At 30.4% G+C, this 22,674-nt stretch overlaps 1 protein-coding gene across 3 annotated transcripts in view; it reads right to left on the bottom strand.

Moving 5' to 3' along the window:
* The window catches only part of LOC142324280 (uncharacterized), a 72,233-nt gene that overhangs the window by 8,675 nt on the left and 40,884 nt on the right, over positions 1 to 22,674 (bottom strand). For all 3 annotated transcript variants that reach the window (XR_012756259.1, XM_075365204.1, XM_075365195.1), the window contains exons 9-10: positions 15,808 to 15,915; positions 7,992 to 8,170 (exon numbers count right to left, since the gene is read on the bottom strand). Coding sequence is in view for 2 of the 3 variants with exons in the window: in XM_075365204.1 (XP_075221319.1) it covers positions 7,992 to 8,170; positions 15,808 to 15,915 (287 nt within the window). In the remaining variant the exon portion in view is untranslated. The remainder of the gene's footprint in view (positions 1 to 7,991; positions 8,171 to 15,807; positions 15,916 to 22,674) is intronic.

Below are 22,674 nucleotides of genomic sequence, written 5' to 3' on the forward strand. Positions count from 1 at the left end.
CGGCCTAATTTTATGCTATTTTGCTTTGGATATCATCAAACATTTGCTGGAACTTGATGAAGGATATACTAGCATATGTGCAGTTCTTAAACATGTTCTGTTATGAAAAAAATAAAAAAGTAACACGTTCCTATTATACTAACACATCCAACAGCTGCTGGACTATTGACGTGTTATTAACTAACAGTTTTGAAGTAGATAATTACATAATTAATATTATGATTTAAAATATTTTTGATGATTAGATTTATTATTATTATTTTCCAACATGACATCTATAAGTACATTTACCAACAAAAATTTAAACAACAACTGTTTTTTATTAAAACAAATTTCATAATGTTTCATCAATTTTACATACTTGTTCTTTTCTGCAGTTCCATTTTCATTTTCAGAATCACTACTTTCATCAGTTTAATACATTTTCTGTTAATGAAGTTATTAATAGAAAACATTAGTTACAATATTTTTTTCACTTGCCAAAGGCTTTTGAGTTTAAAATTTTTCCAAAAACTTATCCATTCATCTTTGTTAACTGCATAATAATTTTTTTTATAAATTGTTTTAAAAAGTTTTGGATATTATTAATTACATCTCTTTTACTATTTTCATCATCTCAACTGACTTTACATAAGGATATGGAGTCAAAATAATAACAGTAAATCCTCATTTTCCAAACTATTTTGAAAATGGTAATCTTTTTATTTCCTTGTACGAAGTAAAGGAACTATTGATCGTGAAAAATTTCAATTTTACGATATCAACAGAAATATCCATTTTGACTAGTTTCAGTGGTGTGACGTCTGTACATATGTATCTCACATAACTCAAAAACAATTAGCCGTAGGATGTTGAAATTTTGGATTTAGGACTGTTTCTAACATCTAGTTGTGTAATTACCCTTTTGATTGCAATTGAATGGACCAAAAATGTCCAAAATCCCCAAAAATTTGGATTTTGAACTTTTTCTTAACTGCAGTAATAAACCCTTGTTAAGAGATTTCAATGACATATCATAAGTTATACTTATTTTCATTGGTTCCAGAGTTATAACAGAATGAAATTTTAATTAATGAAATATTTGTATCTTACAAGGGAAGGCACATCAGTTCGAATCAGACTTCATCTCCTTTTTTTCTCTTTTTTTTTAATTTAAGTACATTGATTTATTAATAATTATTAACTGGTGAATGTAAAAAAAAATTTACAATAAATAATTATTCAATAACAATAAAAAAAAAAATAATATGAAAAAATCAGAAGTTATTAGTGAAATAAAATTTTATGTATTTTTAAAAATGTGTATATGTAATAGATCTGGTGAACCATCTAATTATTTAATATTAATTGAAAATTATAATTTAGAATCGTATTTTTCTTGATTTTCTACTTTAATTTCTATTTTATTTTATTTAATTATTGTGGAATTTCTGTTTAATTTTTATCTACATTAAGTTAACTACAGAGCGACTGAAAAATAGATACTCATAAGAATAACATATACATGCCCGATCTTTAATAAATTGCAAAACATTTTTAGCTTATTACTCCTGTTAAATTAATAATTGTATAAATATTTGATGTTAATAAAAACGAATATTTCAGCAATTGTGTAACTGTCCACTTTATTATAGAATTGTAGGATCATATCAAACTTTTAAATGAAATAATTTTAAATGAAGTGTAGCAAAAAATGTTCATATGTAATTTAATAGGCGTACAAGGAAGTCATGCGGTGTCTATATCAGTGGTGACTATATCATTTTTTCATTAAATTGTTTTGTTATGATTTATACCATTTATGGTATACCATTATTATGGATTTCAACATTTTGGTATTTATTCCAAATCCCTTTTCATGTGACCATCCATTCCTTTATTCCTTTTTTGAAGCAAACGTTGATGCTTTACTCCTCAATCATTGGTACAGAATTTTATAAATTATTACCATATTTTAGTTGGTGGAAGATATTTTAGCAGCAAATGGCTGATTTTCTACCATGCCATAAGATGATTGATTTATATAATTATGGTAAACTCCTTGTAAAGTTCCACCAGCCTTCTATACCAGCCCATATCTCCACCATCATGAATAATAAATGTCCTTTATTCTTTCTGAATCATATTGATTATTTTAATTATAAGCACAAAGATAAAAGAGTTGGAAACATTTTTTATTTCAAAAATGTGAACTATCCTTCTCACTTCACACTTATCAAACTCATCCAATTCTGTTTTTCTTTTTTTATAAACTGAAATAAATATGCCCCTTCATCAGCATCAATGTTTTTTTTCAAAAGTGTGGAACTGAATATCAAAGGAATGATATAATCAGTACTGTTTTCAATATTAATTCACTAATATGAGAAATAATTTCATCCCAAGGTCCCAGGTTCGAATTCTAGTCAGGTATGACATTCTTCATAAGCTGCAAAATTCCATTTCCATATCCCACAAGCAGAAGCTTCAAGCTTATATAGTGAGAACGTAAAAAATTTTAAAAATATGAGCTAAGTGAGAAAAATAAATACTGTATTGCTTTGAATTTAAGATGCATTTTTTTTTTTTACAGATTAAAGGGTCAAATGTCAGGTGCGTCTTCAATTGTAGGTCTAATGCCATTTGACAAAAACGCATAGTTAATAGGTGTAAAGCTTAAGTTTTTGAATCCATATGTCTGTTCATCGTCAAATGAAGACCAAACAGGAAACATGAAAAAACATTTGTTATAGTGTATAGAATGTACACAAATTTTAATAAAGATGACTCACCTCAACACAGCTTTATCGCTGTTGACATAATTTAGTGATGTCATCATTCTGGAATTTGTGCATATGATCTGTGCATGATTACAACAAATGTTCTTTCATGTTTCCTGTCTAACCTCCATTCAATGTTGAACAGGTGTATGATATACTACTGTAGTAAATAGTCCATTTTTAGGATGGGCAAAATCGGACCATGGGGGTGGAATTGGGGGGTGGGGCTTTTAAAAAAAAAAACAAAACATCACTATAACTTTCTTATTAAGTAAAATATCGAATCCTTTTAAATTTCCTACTACTCTTTGGATAAGGGTCTAAAACTTATCTAAGTAAAGTTTTTTGATATCACCAACTATTGGCTCAGGAAGTGGAAAAAAAATGGGGTTTTGAAGACAAAAAAATATATCAAAACTCCCTTAAAAGGCATAGCATCAAATCAGTTTAAAGTGGTTATTAGTCCTCTAAACATTACCTAAAACTTTCGTCTGAAACAATTTTTGATATGACCAACCCTTACAGCAAGGGATGACTAAAATTTTGCTGGAATTGTAAGAAGATGTCATATGCTAAACATGTGAAACATTTTTTCATATGCAATCATTGTTGTATTGAGTAAATTGAAGTTTTTCTTAACTTTAAGGTGGAAATCATTTTTATCCCCTACTTAGCATTGGTGAACTCTATCTTCACCTTCCGGTGTGTCAAAAAGGATTTTTTCTTAACCATTCTGTTCTACCTAATTGCTGTATTCTTCTAACAATTTCATCATCACAGAAAAGCGTTTCACATGCGAAGCAGACTTTAAACGCAAGGTTATTTTATGCATTGAGATCGAAAATTGTGCCGCCGATAAACAGTTCTTGGTAAATGAAGCAAATGTGCATCAGTGGCACAGTATGAAACAAAGATTATTTGCATGTAAACCAACTGTTACTGAATGGCTTCAATGGCACGTGGCACTTACAACAGCTCGTTGTAATTGCTAACCTTATGGTAGCCCTGATAAGGGCTGTTGTCGTCAAATGGTTTCGATGGTTTGTAATTCATAACCTTGTGGTGGCCCTGAAAAGGGCCGTTTTTTTTGCATTAGCTCTGAGAAGAGCTGTTGGATTTGGAAGCTGGTCTTCAGTAAAGTCAGGGAGTTGCAGCTCATCCATTGAAGTCCGACTGGGCTTTCCCTCAGTGGCAGTTGGGTCCCCACTACAGCATGGCAGTGGTAGCCCTCAGAGCCCCACAGTGTCGGTTCAGCACCAGTCGTTCTTTGCCAGTGTGGCCGTGGTGGTTCTCCCTGAGCAATCCCATGTTCAGCGCGTACATATACTGTGCACCAGCTCATATTGTTGCTCTTGTGTTCACCCACCGATATTAAATTAGGCATATATGTGGTAACAGACGAAGAAATCGTTTTTGGGACCAAAACACTGGGTGTTGGAATTACAACCACTGGATACTGGGGTTAATTTAAAGATCATATACTGATATATATACAAAATACTTATATGACTTATCGTAATTTAAAATAGATAAGTTATACAGTATTTGAATACTTCTATTGGATACTTTAATTTTTTCCAGAAATATCTACAAAATTTAGGGTGCATATTAAATTTGAAAAACTATATTATATTAAGATTTCATTAAATAAAAAATTGGAACTATTAGAAAGATTGAATAAAGGCAAATAGTGAAGAAAATTAAGATCGATTTTGCAGTCGGTTAAACAATGATTAAAGACTAGACAAAACTTACTATTATCACATATGTCCCTCAAATTATTCTCGGAGGTTCTTTTATATTCCTGTTGTAAGCAAAAGGAATCTAATTTGGAAATTTTGGATGCAATTCATCCAAGAGAGAAATGAAAGGATTCCTATTAGTAGTCTGACAATAAGATAGAATGAATTGTCTTTAAATTGTACAGAGGTAGGTGTAAAAGCCTTACTGTTAGTTAAAAAGCTTCATAGGTTGGGTCCATGTGCTAGCTATTTGTAATGAAATGTTATCAGGATACATCTGGAGGAGATTTATTTCCAGAAGATTTAAAAACAATACTAACACAAGAATGTCCACTGCAAACAGTAACAGAAGTTTTTTTATTGTTGTAAAGAAACATCTGAAATCATAAAAGTTATTCTTATCTCAATTAATGCTTCATCATTGTGTCAAGATCAACTTACAAACGGGAAAACACAACCAAACATGGTTAGTCCATCAGGGTGCCACGATTTGTTTGAATGTTTAAAATGGCAATAAACAAAAGAAAGGTTGATGAATATTGTGTTATTTTCTTTCGTAAGCTTGGAATGAAATACTCAGTTCAACGATTAAGCTTGGAAAAAATTTGGCCATAATTTGTTTTAGATGAAAACAGTTTTTAACACCAATTCAGACACTGCGTTGCTGCAACCAATGATATAATCTTAAAGGCTGTTACAGTGCTAGGCTCAGAAGACAATAACTGGTTTTTTTAGACGTCTTAAAATATTTAATCTTAAATAACAGAAAAATTTCAAAATTTCTAAAGATATTTTGGAAATATAAAATGAACATCAAAATAAATCTTTAGAAAATTATACTATATTGATTATTTATAATTTTTAATAAAATTATACTGCAGACACTTTGAAAGTGTATCATAGTTGGAAGTTCATAATAATTAGAATATGTTATAAGTGTTTTATTCTTACACTGTGGATAAAAAAAAGTAATTGTTTTTTGTTAATCTTAAAATCATGTCACTGAATTTTTTAATCAATATAGTACAATTTTCATACTTATTTAAAATCTTGTATAAATTACACCTTATGAAATTAAATTTGACATAGTACTAAAATAAAAACTAGCTGAAAGATTTAGACTCTAAATGTTACTGGTATTAATGTCTAATATTTTTTATTTAACCATTAATAAAAGAATTAAAAATCTAAAACCAAAATTTATTTGTTGGTTTGGTTTAGTGGATATTTTTGCTTTTCTAAATTCTATAGGTCACAATAACACACAGTATACATTTATCACCATAGTTTTCCCGGAAGCTTATTGTCATCTTTTTGCTCAAGATAATCAAATAATCCTTCTGCATAATTTAAAGCAGTATATTGTGACTGATGGTCTCTTTTTGTCATAACATCTTCATCACTGGGTGTTTGTTCACTTGCCTTAAAAGTAAGTCATACAATTTCTTTGCTAACTAAATATTAGATGGTCAAATTTTCATCTTATTTAAACAATCACATCATTAACTTCATCTGTAATAGATTATTATAGATACAATTTTGCATAGAATTTTTTAAGTTAAAAAAAGTTTTGTGCACAAATTCATCTATGTTTCTACACTCTGAATGTTAACTACTACATTGCATTCCAGTAAAATTTCCTGCTAAGATTTGTGTAAAGTTAATCTTATATAGATTTGAAAGAGGTTTAAACTGATAAACAGTATTCAAAACTTTTAGGTCTTTCCAAACAAGTTGTAAATCATTTCTCATTTAAATTTATTAAACATGTTTATTTCTTCATTAAATTGTTTTTAACTTTTATTAACATATTGAAAATATTTTGGGCCTTTTCTGTCTCTCCCTCACAATGGTTTTTTTTAAGAAACTATTTAAACTCAATAAGAAAATAAAAATTGTTATTTTTCAGTAACTTACATATATATTGACATTAAAAGAATTAGATGTAATAAGTTTTTAACAAAGTAATTTTTCTACACTATTTTATTTGATTTTGTATTGACATTTTAAAATTAGATGTTTTACATGTAAGAAATTTATAATACTGTTGTTACACACAGTCATTAAAAAAGTGCATTATACTTCTTAGCCTTTTCTGTTTTCTGAAACAGAATAGACCGGTTAGCAAGCAAAGCGAACATAGGTTATGCTTAATTAGATTAATACATCATCATAACTTTTTTTCTGTTTAGCCTCTGGAACCACCATAAGGTATTACTTCAGAGAATGAATGAGGATGATATGTATGAATGTAAATGAACTGTTGTTGTCTTATGCAGCCTCAGGTCGACCATTCCTGAGATGTGTGGTTAATTGAAACCAAACCACAAAGAACACCAGTATCCATGATCTAATATTCAAATCCATATAAAAGTAACTGCCGTTACTAGGATTTGAATCTTAAAACTCTCAACTTTGAAATCAGCTGATTTACAATGACAAGTTTAACCACTAGACCAACCCGGCGGGTTATATCAACATAACCAAACCAAACATAACCTACACTCGCTTTGCTCACAAATCTTATCTAATTAATGTTAAATGTACAAATTATATGCAACTTATTAATAACAAAAGTGACATTTAAACTAATTACAATAGAGATAAATATCATTTTACATTAATTAAAAAAAAAAACCAATGTAGGGAAAAACAGAAAGGGCCCAATATTTCTATGTTCATACCTTCCTACAATAAAAAAAAAATCATGTTACACTCAATTTTTGTGGTCTAAAAGAAATATTTACAAATTCAAGTCAAGCAGAAGTAAATAAGTATAAACAATAAATATTTTTTTTTTTTTAGTTAATAAACATACAAAACACAAAGTAACATATAAAAATATCTAAAAATAAAATTTTCAAATGCTTTGATTTCCACTTTTTAAAACTGGGGCAACTTAAGGGATCATACACGGTCAACTTCAAATTAAAAATTAGTTTTTAAATTTGATTTTAAAAAAAAATTTGGAGATTTTTCTTTGAAAATCTGCAGAGAAAATATTTAAGAGATGCTGTACACAGAAAGAGGCTGAAAACCAGACCTAGATGTGTATCATGACAACATGCCAGCTCACTTCTTTCTGATATAATTTGGTAAAACACAAGAAAATCATTATGCATTACCCACCTACTCTCTAGATTTAAATGCAAAAGACTTTTTTTTGTTTCCCAAATTAAATATAACATTGAAAGAACATCAGTTTCAAACCATAAATATGGTTGAGGAAAATAGAATACAACAGTTGTGCGCATTCTCAAATACATGTTCCAGGAAATGCTGGGTCCAGTGTATTATCAGGCAATGGGGACCACTTTGAAAGGGACAAGCCTACATAGAAAGTTGTAAATACATGAATAAAGTTTTACACAAGTTTGGTCTTTCTTAACATACATTGCAAATTACACGTTCAGAAAATGCAATGGAGGGTGGAGGTGGTGGTGGTGGTGATGATGATGATGTGATAATAATAATAATAATAAACACTTACTATTGTTACAGGGCTTGTGCCTAATTCTTTTCCAATAATCGATGTATTCAACGCACAAAAAGCACCAGCAGTTGAGGAACGCCTCCTTTCATCTTTATTTTTAGCTTGCGAATTCCTCCTAAAAACTTTCTTAAGAAGAGATTCAGGCTTATTTACTGGTGACTTTCTTGTTGGTGTACCTTTATTAAAAAAATACCAAATTATTAATACCACAGTAGTGTTGCTTTTTTAACACAAAATACTATCAAGAAAAGGTAAGTAATTTTATACTTAGTTCACTGGCAACGTAAACTTTTAATCTTTCATTGTATCATCTTCTACCTCACAGATACAAAAAAATTTAGTGGTAATAACTGATATATTCAGAATGTTTCCTGTTTGGCCAGCAGGTATTGTTCATTAGCAAATTACACAAAGTATCGGTTTTATTAAAATCTTGCATTCATCAAAACTCCATAGGAAATAAAGAATATTTTTATTTACGCAAATAAAATGGATTAATGATAACATGTTGCCTATTATGCATCATAGTAGCTAAAAAATATGGTTGTATGTGTAAGCATAATGATTACAACTTATTTTAAATATTAATTATTCATTATAAATCATATCTTGTCAGTATACTAATAAAACAATTTACCAGTGTAACCAATTTATCTTAACATTTACAATAAACTACTTGTCCTTATTAAATCCATAAATAAAAAAATTAACACACTAAGTCTACTTATAGTTTTTTTGTGATTAAAATACAGTTTTTGAATTCCTTAAGTTCCAGAAAATAAGTCTGTAAAATATAGACTTTGTCTTTATTGTGAAATTTCAGGTCGTTCAGGGATTATTTCAAGAATAAGCTAGATATTAAAAAATAAGAATTTTATGAATTATTACAAGAGAAAGCATATTATATTATTATTTTTATAAAAATATGAATTCAACATTGTTCAGCCCCTGTATGTAACTGAACTATTGATAATAAAATTAATCAACAAAACAGAATGAAATTTGATTACACATACCCTCCATTTAATATAGAAGCATTTAAAATACACACAAAAATTTATTCTATACCATCAAACTATTAACACTTATTCCTAGCTAATTGTCAGAAACAATCTTTGGCATTAAAAACAATTGCAAATTCACAAACAAATTTGGTATTTTAGAAGATGGGGAGTTGTTTATACTGTAACTACACTATAAATAAATAAATAAACAGCTGAAGATGAGGTTCCCCAAAATTACTCTGTTATTTAATAATGAGGCTAATATAATAAAACTTGAGTTTGTTTTAAGAGGTATCTAAACTACACTGATATCATTTCACACCAATGTAAAGGGATGTACTAGTAAAATTATAATTTTTAAAAATATTTTGATAAATTATTAACATGTTAAAGGCACATCTTGATTTAGATAATAATTTAGTTTAGAAATACTTTACGTAAATTAAAAAAAAGGATTTGCACAAAAGATATCAGCAAAAAGGTTAAAAATAAAAATCTCACATATTTGTTTCTCATCTTTAAAGTAAAAAACTTGTGACTCCGCACGTAGTTTAGGATTTTTCCCACTGGTCAAATCATTTCCATAAATTCTACATAAGGGCAACCCATACTTTTTTCTTCATAATGTACTCTTTGCTCTCAAATCATATTCAATTAAACATCAGTTTCTCTGGAGAAATAAAAAACTATGGACCCCATATCTAGTAAGTAAAGTGCTTTGTGAACCTGGGGAATCACATGTCTAATCCTCGTCTTACAAAACCATGCAGCAGATATAAATATCAATTCGGCATTTATGAGTAATATCTCATTTGCTTAGGTTGAGTCATTCTTTCACTTCCATGTGCAAATGCAATTATTACTTTATGTGTATAATAATGTATTGTAAGGCCAGTGCCATGGCATGCTGATAAGCAATTAAATATTTTATTGAGTCTTTGTTATTGATGTTTAATAATAACATCATTAGTAATTCTCTACATCATTAATCAATTCAGTGAAAGAAAGTATCATTTCAATGTTTGTTATTGTGTTACTCTGTACGATACAATTTCAGAGTAAATTTTTATAACATTTTTATTTAGTGTTATTTTCAGTAATTTAATTTACCCTATGTTCTGTGCCAATCACATTTTAACAATCAGTGATTATGTCATGAAACATAGACCAGGAAAACCCTTAACTAGCTCCGAAAGAAAAAAATCACACATGTACATATAACCTTAATACAAGATAACCCTGAAACTGCAGTCAGATATTGCTTGGAAAGCAAGTAGTGCAACAGGGGTTATTGAAAGAACAATTTTTATATAATAAACAGAAAATAGATTCTATAAATGTTAGCTCTAAAAAGCCCCAAAAGTATGTGAAGACAACCAAAAGGTGGATGATTTTACTAAAATCACTTTCAGAAAAAAAAATTATTCCTTTTATTTCAATAATGAGCTTCCTAATTGTACAAAATATTAAATGCTGTGAATACAGATGCTGAACGGCTGAATTTTTCTAGAAGTAAATTTTTCATTGTGTTTTAAATGAATTTTTGTTTCATGTCCAGAAAAAACAATTCTTTATTGATAGAACGTGAAGATATTATTTCATGGCGTAGAGAGCATTTAAGAGAAATAAGTGATTTTGTGAAAAGGGTAAGACAACTTATTATCTAGATGGAGATTGTGTTAATGTGAGACATGTATGGAAGAAGTATGAGTAGATAAAGAAATAAAGAGCATAAAAGATGCTTTTATGAAAGTTATGTCAACTGGGGAGAAAACTACAGCTGGAAAAGGTAAACAATCAATAATAACACACGTAGAAAGCGAAAATGGGATTTTGAATGGTTGTTTATGGGTATTTGAATTGAGATATTCTCAAGAGTATCATGATGAAATGAATGGTGATAATTTTATACAGTGGTTTACAAAGTTGTCGAAATTGTGGCTGAAGGATCCATCGTAGTAATGCATTATCCCCTGTACCACTGCCTGATAACTGATAAAATTTCAAGCGCTACAATCAGAACATTAGAAATTGCCAAATGATTATACTAGTCAACATGATTTTTGTCACCAGTCCCAATAAGTGTACTTATTGCAGTTTTTTATCCTGTTTTCAAATATGTATTTGGAATTTCTCCATCACCTACAGTGTTTTTGTTATTTTAATGTTTTTTTTAATTTTGAAACATTTTTCATCCATTTGTCCATTGTCAAGTAAAAGCTTTTAGAGCATTGTAAATAGGATGGAACCAAATGAGCTAACTCAAAGGGTAGCATTGCCACTCTTGTGCAGGTTCAGATGCATTTAGACATGTACAAACACGGTCTAGCATAGCACACATTCATCAGAACGATGCCAGTTGTGAACCAATAAACACGTCATTGCAAGTGCTTTGTGTGTCTGAATTATTGTGTTTTACATATTTACAATTTTATTTCTTTTAATTAGTCATTAGTTACAAAATGCCTAGTTTGTTTAAATCATCCTAACAATTTTTGTTGTATATGTGGTGAAGTGACGCTCAAGTCCCAAAGGTGAAACCTTACTCCATTAGTAAAAAAGTGTTATGAACTTTATTTTGGGTGTAAAGTCGGAGACCAAACATGCCACATGCTATCCCTATGATTTGGAAGGAACCCAAAGATCACTTCTTCTGTCTGTTATTTCTTATGTTTTCTGATGTTTTACTTATCGTAATTGTCATTCTAAATTTAAAGACTTTTTCTGAAGAAAATGACTTATTGTTTTGTAATGACATTTCTTCTCTTATGAAGACACTTTGGAAAGAACAAAACCCAACAGAATGGTGCTTGTTCATTGATTTCTTTAAAGTTAGTTTCAAAGCTGTGTTTCTGCATAATGCAATAAATTCCCATCACTCACTCACTCTGCTAGTATGAAACAAACATATGAAAACTTTAAATTTATATCGGAAAAAGCTTCAATACACAGTGTATGATAGGAATATTTGTGGTGATTTGAAGGTAATTGTACTTATTCTTGGTCTGCAGCCTGGTTACACAAAGTACAATTATTTTTTGTGTGAATCAGACAGAAGCATTAGACAGTAGCAAGGGACAGAAAAAACCATTTCATTAGAAAAGAATGACCTAAACATGAACCAGTCATTCCTGAACAGAAAAATGTGAAACATGACTCGTGTATTTCTAAAAATTTGTATCTACCTCCATTACTTATCAAACTAAGATAAATGAAAAATTCCATCGAGGCCATGGACAAAACTCCTGGATTCATGTACTTAAAACAGAAGTTTCCTAAAATTAGTGATGCAAAAATTAAAGAAGTAATATTTGTAGGTCCACAAATATGATCACTATTGCATGATGAAAAGTGTAAGGAACTATTCAATCCACTGGAGAAAAAAGCAGTTTGGCAAGCATTCAAAAATGTTACTGAGAGTTTTTTTGGGAAATCAAAAGGTGAACGATTACCGTGATATTGTCAACGATCTTATAAAAATTTAGGTTCTAATATGTCCTTAAAAGTACACTTCCTGTACTTGCACCTAGATTTCTTCCTTGGTGCAGTGAGTGAAGAGCACAGGAACACTTTCACCAGGAGATTTCAGCTACGAAAAAGAGGTATTCAAAGCAAATGGAATCCTAATATGCTGGCCGATTACTGTTGGACCATCAAGAGGGATGCTCTACAGCCAAAATATAGCAGAAAATCATCATTTCTTACTTTCTCGGTGAGTCAAATGTTTGAATATTGTGTAGTTAAGAACGCAGAAAGTATTAAGATGTTTGAAACTATAAATGCCTGTCTCTTGGAAACCTTGTTAGTTGGAGAAAAACCAATATATTTGAATTCAGGAGAAAAAATACTATCAGAATCACATATGTTTCTTCCAGAGACAAAAATTTTTTTTTTGTTCTCAGTGTTATTAAAGTAGAAGAAAGTCACAGACCAAAGACGTGTTTAAAAGTAGAATTTTAAAAATTTTAAAATCAGTTAAACAAAAGTATATTCATTATCAAGTAAATGAAATAGCAAAATCAAAAAATTATGCCATGTTTCGTCTTCCTACACACTGCTGCAATTTTAACCTGGTAGATTGATCTGAACACAAAATTTAAGTCAAATAATATAAAATTTTTTTTTGATATAAGGTGTTAAATGAAGTAAATGTATATGCTTGGAAAAATTGTATTCAACATGTAATTAAAGACAGTTTATGTGAAAATATTACTGAAGATATTGTGATAAATTTGGGAAACTATGACAATAGTTTAACAGACAGCAGCTTATCAGATATTAAAGAAATACACTGAGGTAACAAATATTTTTTTACTATTTTACTTGAAATTTTAATACGAGGGTTATTTTTTTTTCAAGGTCCGATCAGTCACGAAATTAAAACCACAGTGAAAATAAAAAATTCTTTATTTGTAACAAGTATTTACGCTATTTCTCTACATAGTCGCCACTCCGATTTAGACATTTGTCGTAGCATGGTACTAACTTTCCAATACCCTCGTCATAGAACGGAGCCGCCTGTGTTTTCAGCCACATTTCTGCTGGTCTGCAGCTCGATGTCTGTGCCAAAATGTTGTCCTCCTAGCCAGCATTTCATGTAAGCAAAGAGGTGAAAATCGGATGGAGCCAAGTCCGGGCTGTATGGTGGGCGATCAAACACTTCCCAATGAAAACGCTGCAGGAGCTTCTTTGTTACAGCTGCAGTGTGCGGCCGAGCATTGTCATAGAGAAAGACAATGCCTGATGACAACATTCCTCTCCGCTTATTCTGAATTGCCCTTCGTAGACGTTGAAGAGTCACGCAGTATGAGGCTGCAGTGATGGTCGTGCCATGTTCCATGAATTCCACCAAGAGAACTCAATTCCGGTCCCAAAACACAGTAGCTGTACACCTTTTGTTGGAGAAGGTTCGCTTGAACTTCTTTGGTTTACTGGGAGAATGAGAATGCATCCACTGTTTGGATTGTTCTTTTGTTTCTTCAGTTTTGAAATGGACCCATTTCTCGTCCTCTGTGACAATTTTGTTCAAAAAATCTTCTCCTTCATTGTGGTAATGCTGGAGAAACGTTAAGGAGGAGTCCATTCTCATTGTTTTGTGATGGTTGGACAGCATCTTGGGAACCCATCTCACACACAGTTTGCAGTACTGAAGTCTCTCACTAAAAATGGTGTAGAGAGCTGACCTTGAAATTTCAGGAAACGAATCACTCAATACAGAAATTGTGAACAGACGATTTTTTCGAATTGCCTCATCCACTCGCTCAACAAGATCATCGGTTGACACTCGCTTCCTTCCCTGACCGCCTGCATCATGAACATCTGTACGTCCTGCTTTAAGTTCCTGCACCATTGTCGCACTTTGCTGTCACTCACTGAAGTTTCACCGTACATATTACTTATTCGTCTATGAATTTCAGCTGCATTACACCCCTCAGCCTGAACAAATCGAATTACCGCACGCACTTCACACTTGGCGGGAGATGCTATTGTTATAGACATATTTACATACTAGCTGCGTGTTCAGAACTAAACAAAGTGACGCGGCATGATTGAAGGTCATACTAGAGACGCTGTGCAACGGTTCATCCCATTTTTGCACGGGTTTTTATTTCGCGACCGATCGGACCTTGAAAAAAAAACCTCGTATATCAGTAATACAGTTTCTTTAATTTTTTATTTTTAAGCTAAATATATCATTTATCACAATTTTTGTATTAAAAGTTATTTTTACTTCATTTTTGTGTTACAAGTAAAAAGAACTGATGGATTTTTTCTTGGATGGATGGTGCTAAATTAAATTAGAATCATCATACTGTAAGTTTTGATTTACAGCATGATTTTGCAAGACATATTACAATTAAAAAGTTCTGACTTAAACATTACAATAGTTAGGTAATGGCACTGACATGTTGGAGATTACATTGTGCAATATTCACACATCTGGTCTTTTGGAATATCACATTATCAGGAAGACCAACTAATTTTTGATATTATTCAACTGTTTAACTTAAATTGTTTTCGTAATTCACAATTTCACAGTAGTTAGTAAAAAAGAAAACCCCCATCACTTTAACGCTGCTTTCTTTGACCTATGAGAATTTCAAGATTTACACTGAGATGACTAAGCTTCCGTTTTCATTATCACTTGTATTATCTCAAATTCTTTTCAATATCATTAAAATTTTGGTTCATTAACAGTCAACCAGAGCAAAAAATCTAACAAACACTGTAGACTCTTACATACAACTATAACTCTTACATACTTTGGCCACTCTGTCCATATCATACAAAATAATAACACAACAGAAGCACTTAATATTATTATGCACAAAAACTATTGGGCAGTGACTTAACAGATAAGATCAGAAACAATCATGAATACATAAAAAGGTCAAGAATAGTAGTGTGCTTTTGGCTGCCTTGCCTTTTAACTCCAGCTGCTATTCAAGTCAGTAAGTCAGATATTTTTTTAACAGACTTCATACACACCAGAGATAATTAAATGATGTATGCTAAACTATCAATATCAAATATTGAGTTTGGTGTGTTTACAGAAAAATTATGATTTTTTATCTTAAACTCAAATCTTAACATAATTTATTTAAGTTGCAAATTCTATCATCTTAAAAATTTCTCTTAACAGAAAAAGATTTAAACCAACAACAGTTACAATAATTTCTCAAGTTGGCTGATGCCTGCAACATTTATTGTTGTACTTAAACATTAATATACATTTATTTAATCCTGATTAATATTACAACAATAAAAATTTTATTATGAGTATCTATACTGATTAGTGTCTAATTTACCTGATGGCTCCAAATTTTCTGTTTCTTCTGGAGCATTGTGATGAATGTTCACTACAGAATTATCTTCAGTTCTAGTTGATTTATCAAGCTCATTACACCTCTTTAAACCTAAAATTCCACAAAAATAACAAAATATTCTACATAATACTTTTAACATACCAAATTCTAACTTATAATTAAATGTTTAATAAGACATAGAAGGAAAGTTTTGATATACACTCCTACTTTCACTTATGCAAACATGTAACATTAAAACTGGTTGCTTATATTCAAAGGGAGATAAAATCTAATTTACTATACTTTGTATAAAACAAAATTAAAAATATATATTTCATATTTATTCATAAAATATATATTCATACTTCGCTATGATTAACCATAATTCCAGTTAAATAAACATAACTTATCAGTATTTATTTATATACTAGTTTCCTTCATAATCTATTTATGTATTACATTTACAAAAGTGAATGCAATATTGCACTTTTTAATTTGGGTTATGAATATGTATAATAGTAAGATAACTTAAATGAATAACAGATCGATACCATCTTTTAAATCTTCAAAAAGAATAATGTGAATGTAAAAAATGCTGAAAAAAAAATCAATTTAATATTAGGAATTGACACCTTAAAAAACTGTAACATAGCACTTTGGCCAATCAAAATTTCCATTACAACGAGGTTGTCTTAAAATTTTTTGGAGACAGTAAACTAAGCATTCGTATTAAGAAATGTAATGTTTAGCTGTAACTTATAAAGTGATTTTGCAATTTTTCATCTATTTTAAATAATAAATTTCTTTTTTACCAAGTATTTTAATAACAAACGTTTTGAACTTTCACAGATTAATTAATAGCAACAGTTTTTCTAAATAAATTTTCATCGATTTATCAAACAACACCAGTGCCACAAATAATTTCTTAAAATTTGGCATTCCACTAGCAAGAAATGAATATTTTATTTAATCTGTGTACTTTTATCAAACTCAAGCCTGACGCAGATATTTCATTTATGTCTTTCCATAGCTCAAAAACTTTTGCAATACATAGAAAAATTTGTATCCTTTTTTTATGTGAATGAGTTCAAAATATGTAGTGCTTCTGCTTATTAATTACAAGAAACGTTTTCCAATTTTGCAATTTTCAAATTTCAAACAAAAAATAATTCAATGGGCATTATTATTATTTACTTATCTTCTTATCTCCTGTATTTTTCATAAATATGTTATGAATAATATATTTTTTGTTATGTTATTTTCAAATATGTATTACGGAAAAGAGAAAACTAATTTCTTGACAAAATAGTTGTTTATACTTTGTAAGAAATAAATAAACTCTAGCTTGGATTTTATTAAAAATTTCATATTTTCTCAACCATATTACTCACTTTGATAACAAATAGTTTCTTAGAATATTTATCAGAACAAGGCTATTCATCAAATATTTAACTGCCTACAGATTGAAATCATACAGAAGAAAATTACTTTCCCCAGAAGAATTTGTATGCGATTACCATGTTTACATATACATAAAATGAACAAAGATAGTTTATTTCACATTCTATAATAACAGTAATAATAACATTGTATCGATTAACCCCATTGTTTTTTATTACTTACCGACAACATTTAGACATTAATACAATTAGTTTTTCACATGTTTTTTTTAGTTCACTGTCATGAAAGCATATCTTGATTACTGAAGAAATATTTCAGAAATTTTTGTTGTAGTCTTCTTTAGTAAGTTATAGATTACAAATGAATCACAGATTATCTCAATTGTGTCTAAGTCTGATGAGTTGTCAAGCCATGGAAAAACAGTTATACCATTTTCATTGTAGTTTTTGCATTTTTTAGATTTATGGCAATTGTAAGATCTTGGTGGAAAATATGTTTCCAGTCGCTGGCTGGAGAAGAATGGAACCACTCTTCTCTAGAATAAAGTTTTGTATTTACCAGAAATCATCATTTCTTCTACTGGAAACAATAGTCCTGGCCCATGAAACATCAAACAGCCCGAAAACATTTTCTTTGGAGGATTTTTGGTGTTAGCAGAATATGAGAAAATGATATAACCTCATTTGAACTTTTGCAAACAAACTTTACTTTATATCCCTGGACTTCAAATGTGATTCAACAGAAAAAAAGAACTCTTTTCTCTTGTACTACTGTATACTCAAAATCTATAAAGATCTGGGCTAAATCTATCCCATTATAAATGTTTCTTTCAAATTAATACATGCAGTAAGAAGTTGCTTTTTCATTGATCGGTGTGTTCTCTGACCAACTTCCAGAAGTCTTTGTTTAACAATACTCACATGGATATCAACACCATTTTTTCTCATTTCTCTATTAAAATCCACAGGAGATAACCTAGGATTTATTTTGTTTTCCTAATCAATAAATGATCTGTCTAAGGAGTGGTTTTCCTTACACAACATTTTTCTTCTTTTTTGGAAGGATAAAACCAGTATTTTTAAATTGCTTTAAAATTTATTTACAGTTTACCTTACATTCTTCAGCAATCATCCTCTGTGACATGCTTGTACATTGATAAAGTAAAATTCTGCTTCAAGATGTTGTTGTCTTTTTCTATTTTTCTCCAGGGTGAAAAACACTTTCACGTTATCATTGCCGATTAAAATATTTAAGATATTTGTTTTAAATAACTAAATGTTAAAAACTAAAACCTAGCAACATAAAAATACAACTTAAAAGGAAAAAACCTGTAGGGTATGCTAAAAGCAAACTAAAAACACAAAGATATATCATAATATTTATCTTAATTAAGATAATAAAATTACCTTGACAAAATAGGTGGCAAATGACATAAATAGGTGAAACACACTACAGTAATTCAAATGTCTGAATACAAACAGACAGCCCTAGGAAATCATAAAACATAAGATAACTTCATTTTATTATTCCCTAGAATAAGTCACATGTTAGCCCCTAGTTTAAATTTGCGACAAATACAATCCACAAGGATGTGATGAACTGTTAGATATTGTTTGGTAAATGAATAACAAAGCTTAAAAACTACTACACTACAATAAGGTACGTTTGACAAAACACAGCATGCAATATATTATCACTAAGCTCACATGTGCGCTGATGGTCTGAGCAGTTACGTACAACAAAAACATCTAGTAAGAGCAGCTGTAGTGTTGCCAACTGTGTTTTACAGAAATATACCAAATTCTCAGGGTTTTAACTAATTTGAGCAGCCTGTATATGCCAAATATCTATGTTTTTCAAATGTTACCATTACTTAATTTATGAGAAGAATTAGAAGCCTCTTATAAAAGAAGCTTCTTATAAAATGAGATACGTTAAAAACAAAAATGAGTTTGTAGTCAGTTTTTAAGGAACACAGATCAAACAAAGTTTGATGAATAATTCTAACACTGAAACAAACATAAAAAACGAATAAAATCGCCAGTGCTCTCGTCATGGTCAAGTTATGGAAATTTAAATCTGTATCAGATGTCAACTGACATCTGATACTTGAGTAAAAAAGAGAACAGTCCAAGAGGAGCTCCCTGACAGTTGAGTACTAAATAAAAAACTGAATGATTGCAAAGATTAAATTTAAAAATTATTGGATCAAGATTTTAGAGGGACAGACATTTACCTAAAAATCAATAAAACACGATTACCTGAGTTAAGACAAGTAATAATTAAAATAGTATTTTTTTTCTAAAATCTATTATATATGAAGACATAGAAAAGAAATTTTATTTCAGAAAAAAATTCTAATTTTAGCTATGAACTGAATACACTTTTTTTTTTATTTAGTATTTCAGTACTTAATGGATACTTTTATGTAATACTAAATTCAATTACAGTCCAGGTAACAAAAAAGATACCAGAACCACCAGTTACCAGATAAAAAACTGCAAAAGAAACCAGCTGCTATAATTTTGAAACTGAGCTACAAAAATCATATGACAAATTAAAATTTGTTCAGTTTTACATTTATAAACAGCAAGAGACGTGATTACATTATCAGAAAAATGCAGAATAATTCTGTGTACAAGGGCAAAGGGGTATACGTCACTTTTTCGTGAAATTGAGTTTATGTCATTCAAAGCTTGAAATGAAATTCTCTATGTTCGGGTAAAGAGATATTTGTCATTTGTCTGGTTAAAAACATACAGAAACTATGTAAAAAAAAAAGGTACATATTATGATTAAAGATACTTTAGTATAGAGATATTTGAAGGTATATACCCTTTACTCATTTTGAAAACCGATGAATAAGGACATATGTAGACAAATACCTCCATGAACAAAAATCCAACTTGACATATATCCCTTTGCACATTGGGTAGGTACTGAAATCATCTCAGTTTTAAACACTGGATGTGTACACCTGGTAAGATTAGGTGCTGATAGTGATAATGATACAATTAAAAAGTCAAGAAAAAGTGTAGAAGGGATAATAGATGAAATAAAAAACATAGAAAAGAAAGTAGAAAAGTAGGTAAGTCGTATGTAAGTGAAAGTGGGAGTGAGTGAGGGGGGGGGGGGAGAGAGAGAGAGAGAGAGAGTACAAAAAATTGAGAAGAGCAAAATATAATATAGAAGGTTTTTAGAATATGATTGTAAAGAAATATTTGATCATAATTGAAAGTTAGGAGACCATTATCAAGAGGCATACATTGCAAGTTTAATCACTAGTAGTCACTCAATGAAAAGTAGTCACTAGCCTGAACCAAAGTGTATTTTGAACAGGCTAGTTAATTATGGCTATCATTTGAAAATTAATGGAGATCTTAATGAAATTTATAAAGTTTGTTTTATGAATACTTTTGACATAACCAATAAAGTTTATTGCCAATGTTTTAAAAAAAAAGTCAGGTTCACTTGGGGGTTAAGTCCCATCTGATCGTAGGGGGTAAGTATCCTCCAATACAAAAATTATCTGATGAGGTAAAAGAAAATGCTAAGCAGCATATTCTCTTCATACAATCATATGAGAGCCATTACTCTAGGCGTAACAGCAAAAAAATATACCTCCCTTACAATAGCACTTGCGTATATCAGACTACAAAAACTGAAATGCCAGTTAGCAGAAGTGTGTATGAAGGAATACTTCATGAACAAAATATTAAAAAAAAGCCCAAGATTGATAACTGTCATTTTTGTTACAAACTCAAGATGCAAATTTCTATTTCTTCAGATAAAGAAAAACTTCTTTTACAAACAGAACTAGATGATCATAAACTTGCGGAATTAGCTTATGACAGAAAAAGGATTGAAAAAGAAGTATACAAAGAGAATCACAAGACGACTGTCATAATGTTCGATTTGCAACAGTGTTTGCCCATACTCTACTACAAAGTGGAATCACATTTTACAAACGGTTACTATGGACTTACAACTTGACAGTGTGTGACTGCAAGGTATATCAGCCATATTGTTACATGTGGTCCCAACTAGATGAAGGGAGGGGAGCAAACAAAGTAGCATCTCTAAACACTGGGTAAAAATTAAAATCCCTTTCAATTAAACATAACCACGAATTCAGATAACTGAGGGAGGACAAAATAGAAATAGATACATGGTAGCAATATATTTATTAGTGCAAATAAACAGTGATCGCTAACAGAAACTGGATTACAAATTCCTAGTCTCAGGTCATATTCACATGGAGTGTAATTCTGTGCATGCTCATCATCCTGACTTTACCAGAAAATGGCAAACTTTGTTTTTCATTATCCAAAATAGCAAAAAGTAACATATACCCTTTACCCTGGCATCACAGAATTATTCTTTAATATCCTTTTATAAATAATACAAATGCTGAGCTCTAACTTAAAAAAAAAAAAAAACAATTCTGTGATATACGTGGTTCGCTTATGTTGAAACAAGGACTTTTATTTTTACTCTCATCAAATTTTGGATTAATTTGTTATTACAATACCTTTTAAAAAAAGGTAGCAAAGTAAAGTTCAGAGCCCATATTTAGCTAATGTTAACTACTTTACAAATTTTCTTTTTTTAAAAGCTACTAGTACAAAAGAAAATATTTCCCCACATTACCCTGAAAATTTAAAAATGTTTCTTAATAAGATAATATAAAATAGAACAGGCATTGTATTTTTAATTTATATTTGCAATGTTTCTTTGAAACTGTAACAGCTCATATTGGTGTCATCAATAATTATCCAGACTGTTAGTGCAAGCAATAACTCAAATTACAAATATAATATACAACAAATCCTCCCTCTGTGAATCATGAGACCTTGCCAATGGTGAGGGGACTTGAGTGGTCAGTGATACAGAATAGCTGGATCGAGGTGCAACCATATCGGAGGTATCTGTTGAGAACCAGACTAAGGAATGATTCCTGAAAGAGGGCAGCAGCTCTTTCAGTAATTTTTAAGAACGTAGATCAGGAGGGCTTAAACGGCCATATCAACATCACTCAATATTCTGAGTACTGCACAGCTGAAAGCAATAGAAAACTACAGCTGCTTTTTTTCCAAGAAAATGTAACTCTGCATTTTTATGTAACAAAGATGGAGGTGCCTTCCTTGATAAAATATCCTGGAGGTAAACTAGTCCCTGTTCAAATCTCTCCAGGCGGGGACTATTAAGGAAGGGGCCACCAGAAAATTAAAAAGTAACATTCTACAAGTCGGAGCATGGGATGTTATAAGTCTAAAAAAGGTCGGTAGGTTAGAAAATTTAAAGAGGGAAATGGATAAGTTAAATGTAGATGTAGTAGGAATTAGTGAGGTTCAGTGGGAAGAGGGAAACTACTTTTGGTCAGGTGACTTTAGAATAATTAACTCGGCTTCAAATAAGGGGCAAGCAGGAGTAGGTTTCGTAATGATCAAGAAGATAGGGAAGAGGGTA

This window comes from Lycorma delicatula, chromosome 1 (assembly GCF_047948215.1).
Source record: "Lycorma delicatula isolate Av1 chromosome 1, ASM4794821v1, whole genome shotgun sequence".
NCBI classification, from domain to species: Eukaryota; Metazoa; Arthropoda; class Insecta; order Hemiptera; family Fulgoridae; genus Lycorma; species Lycorma delicatula.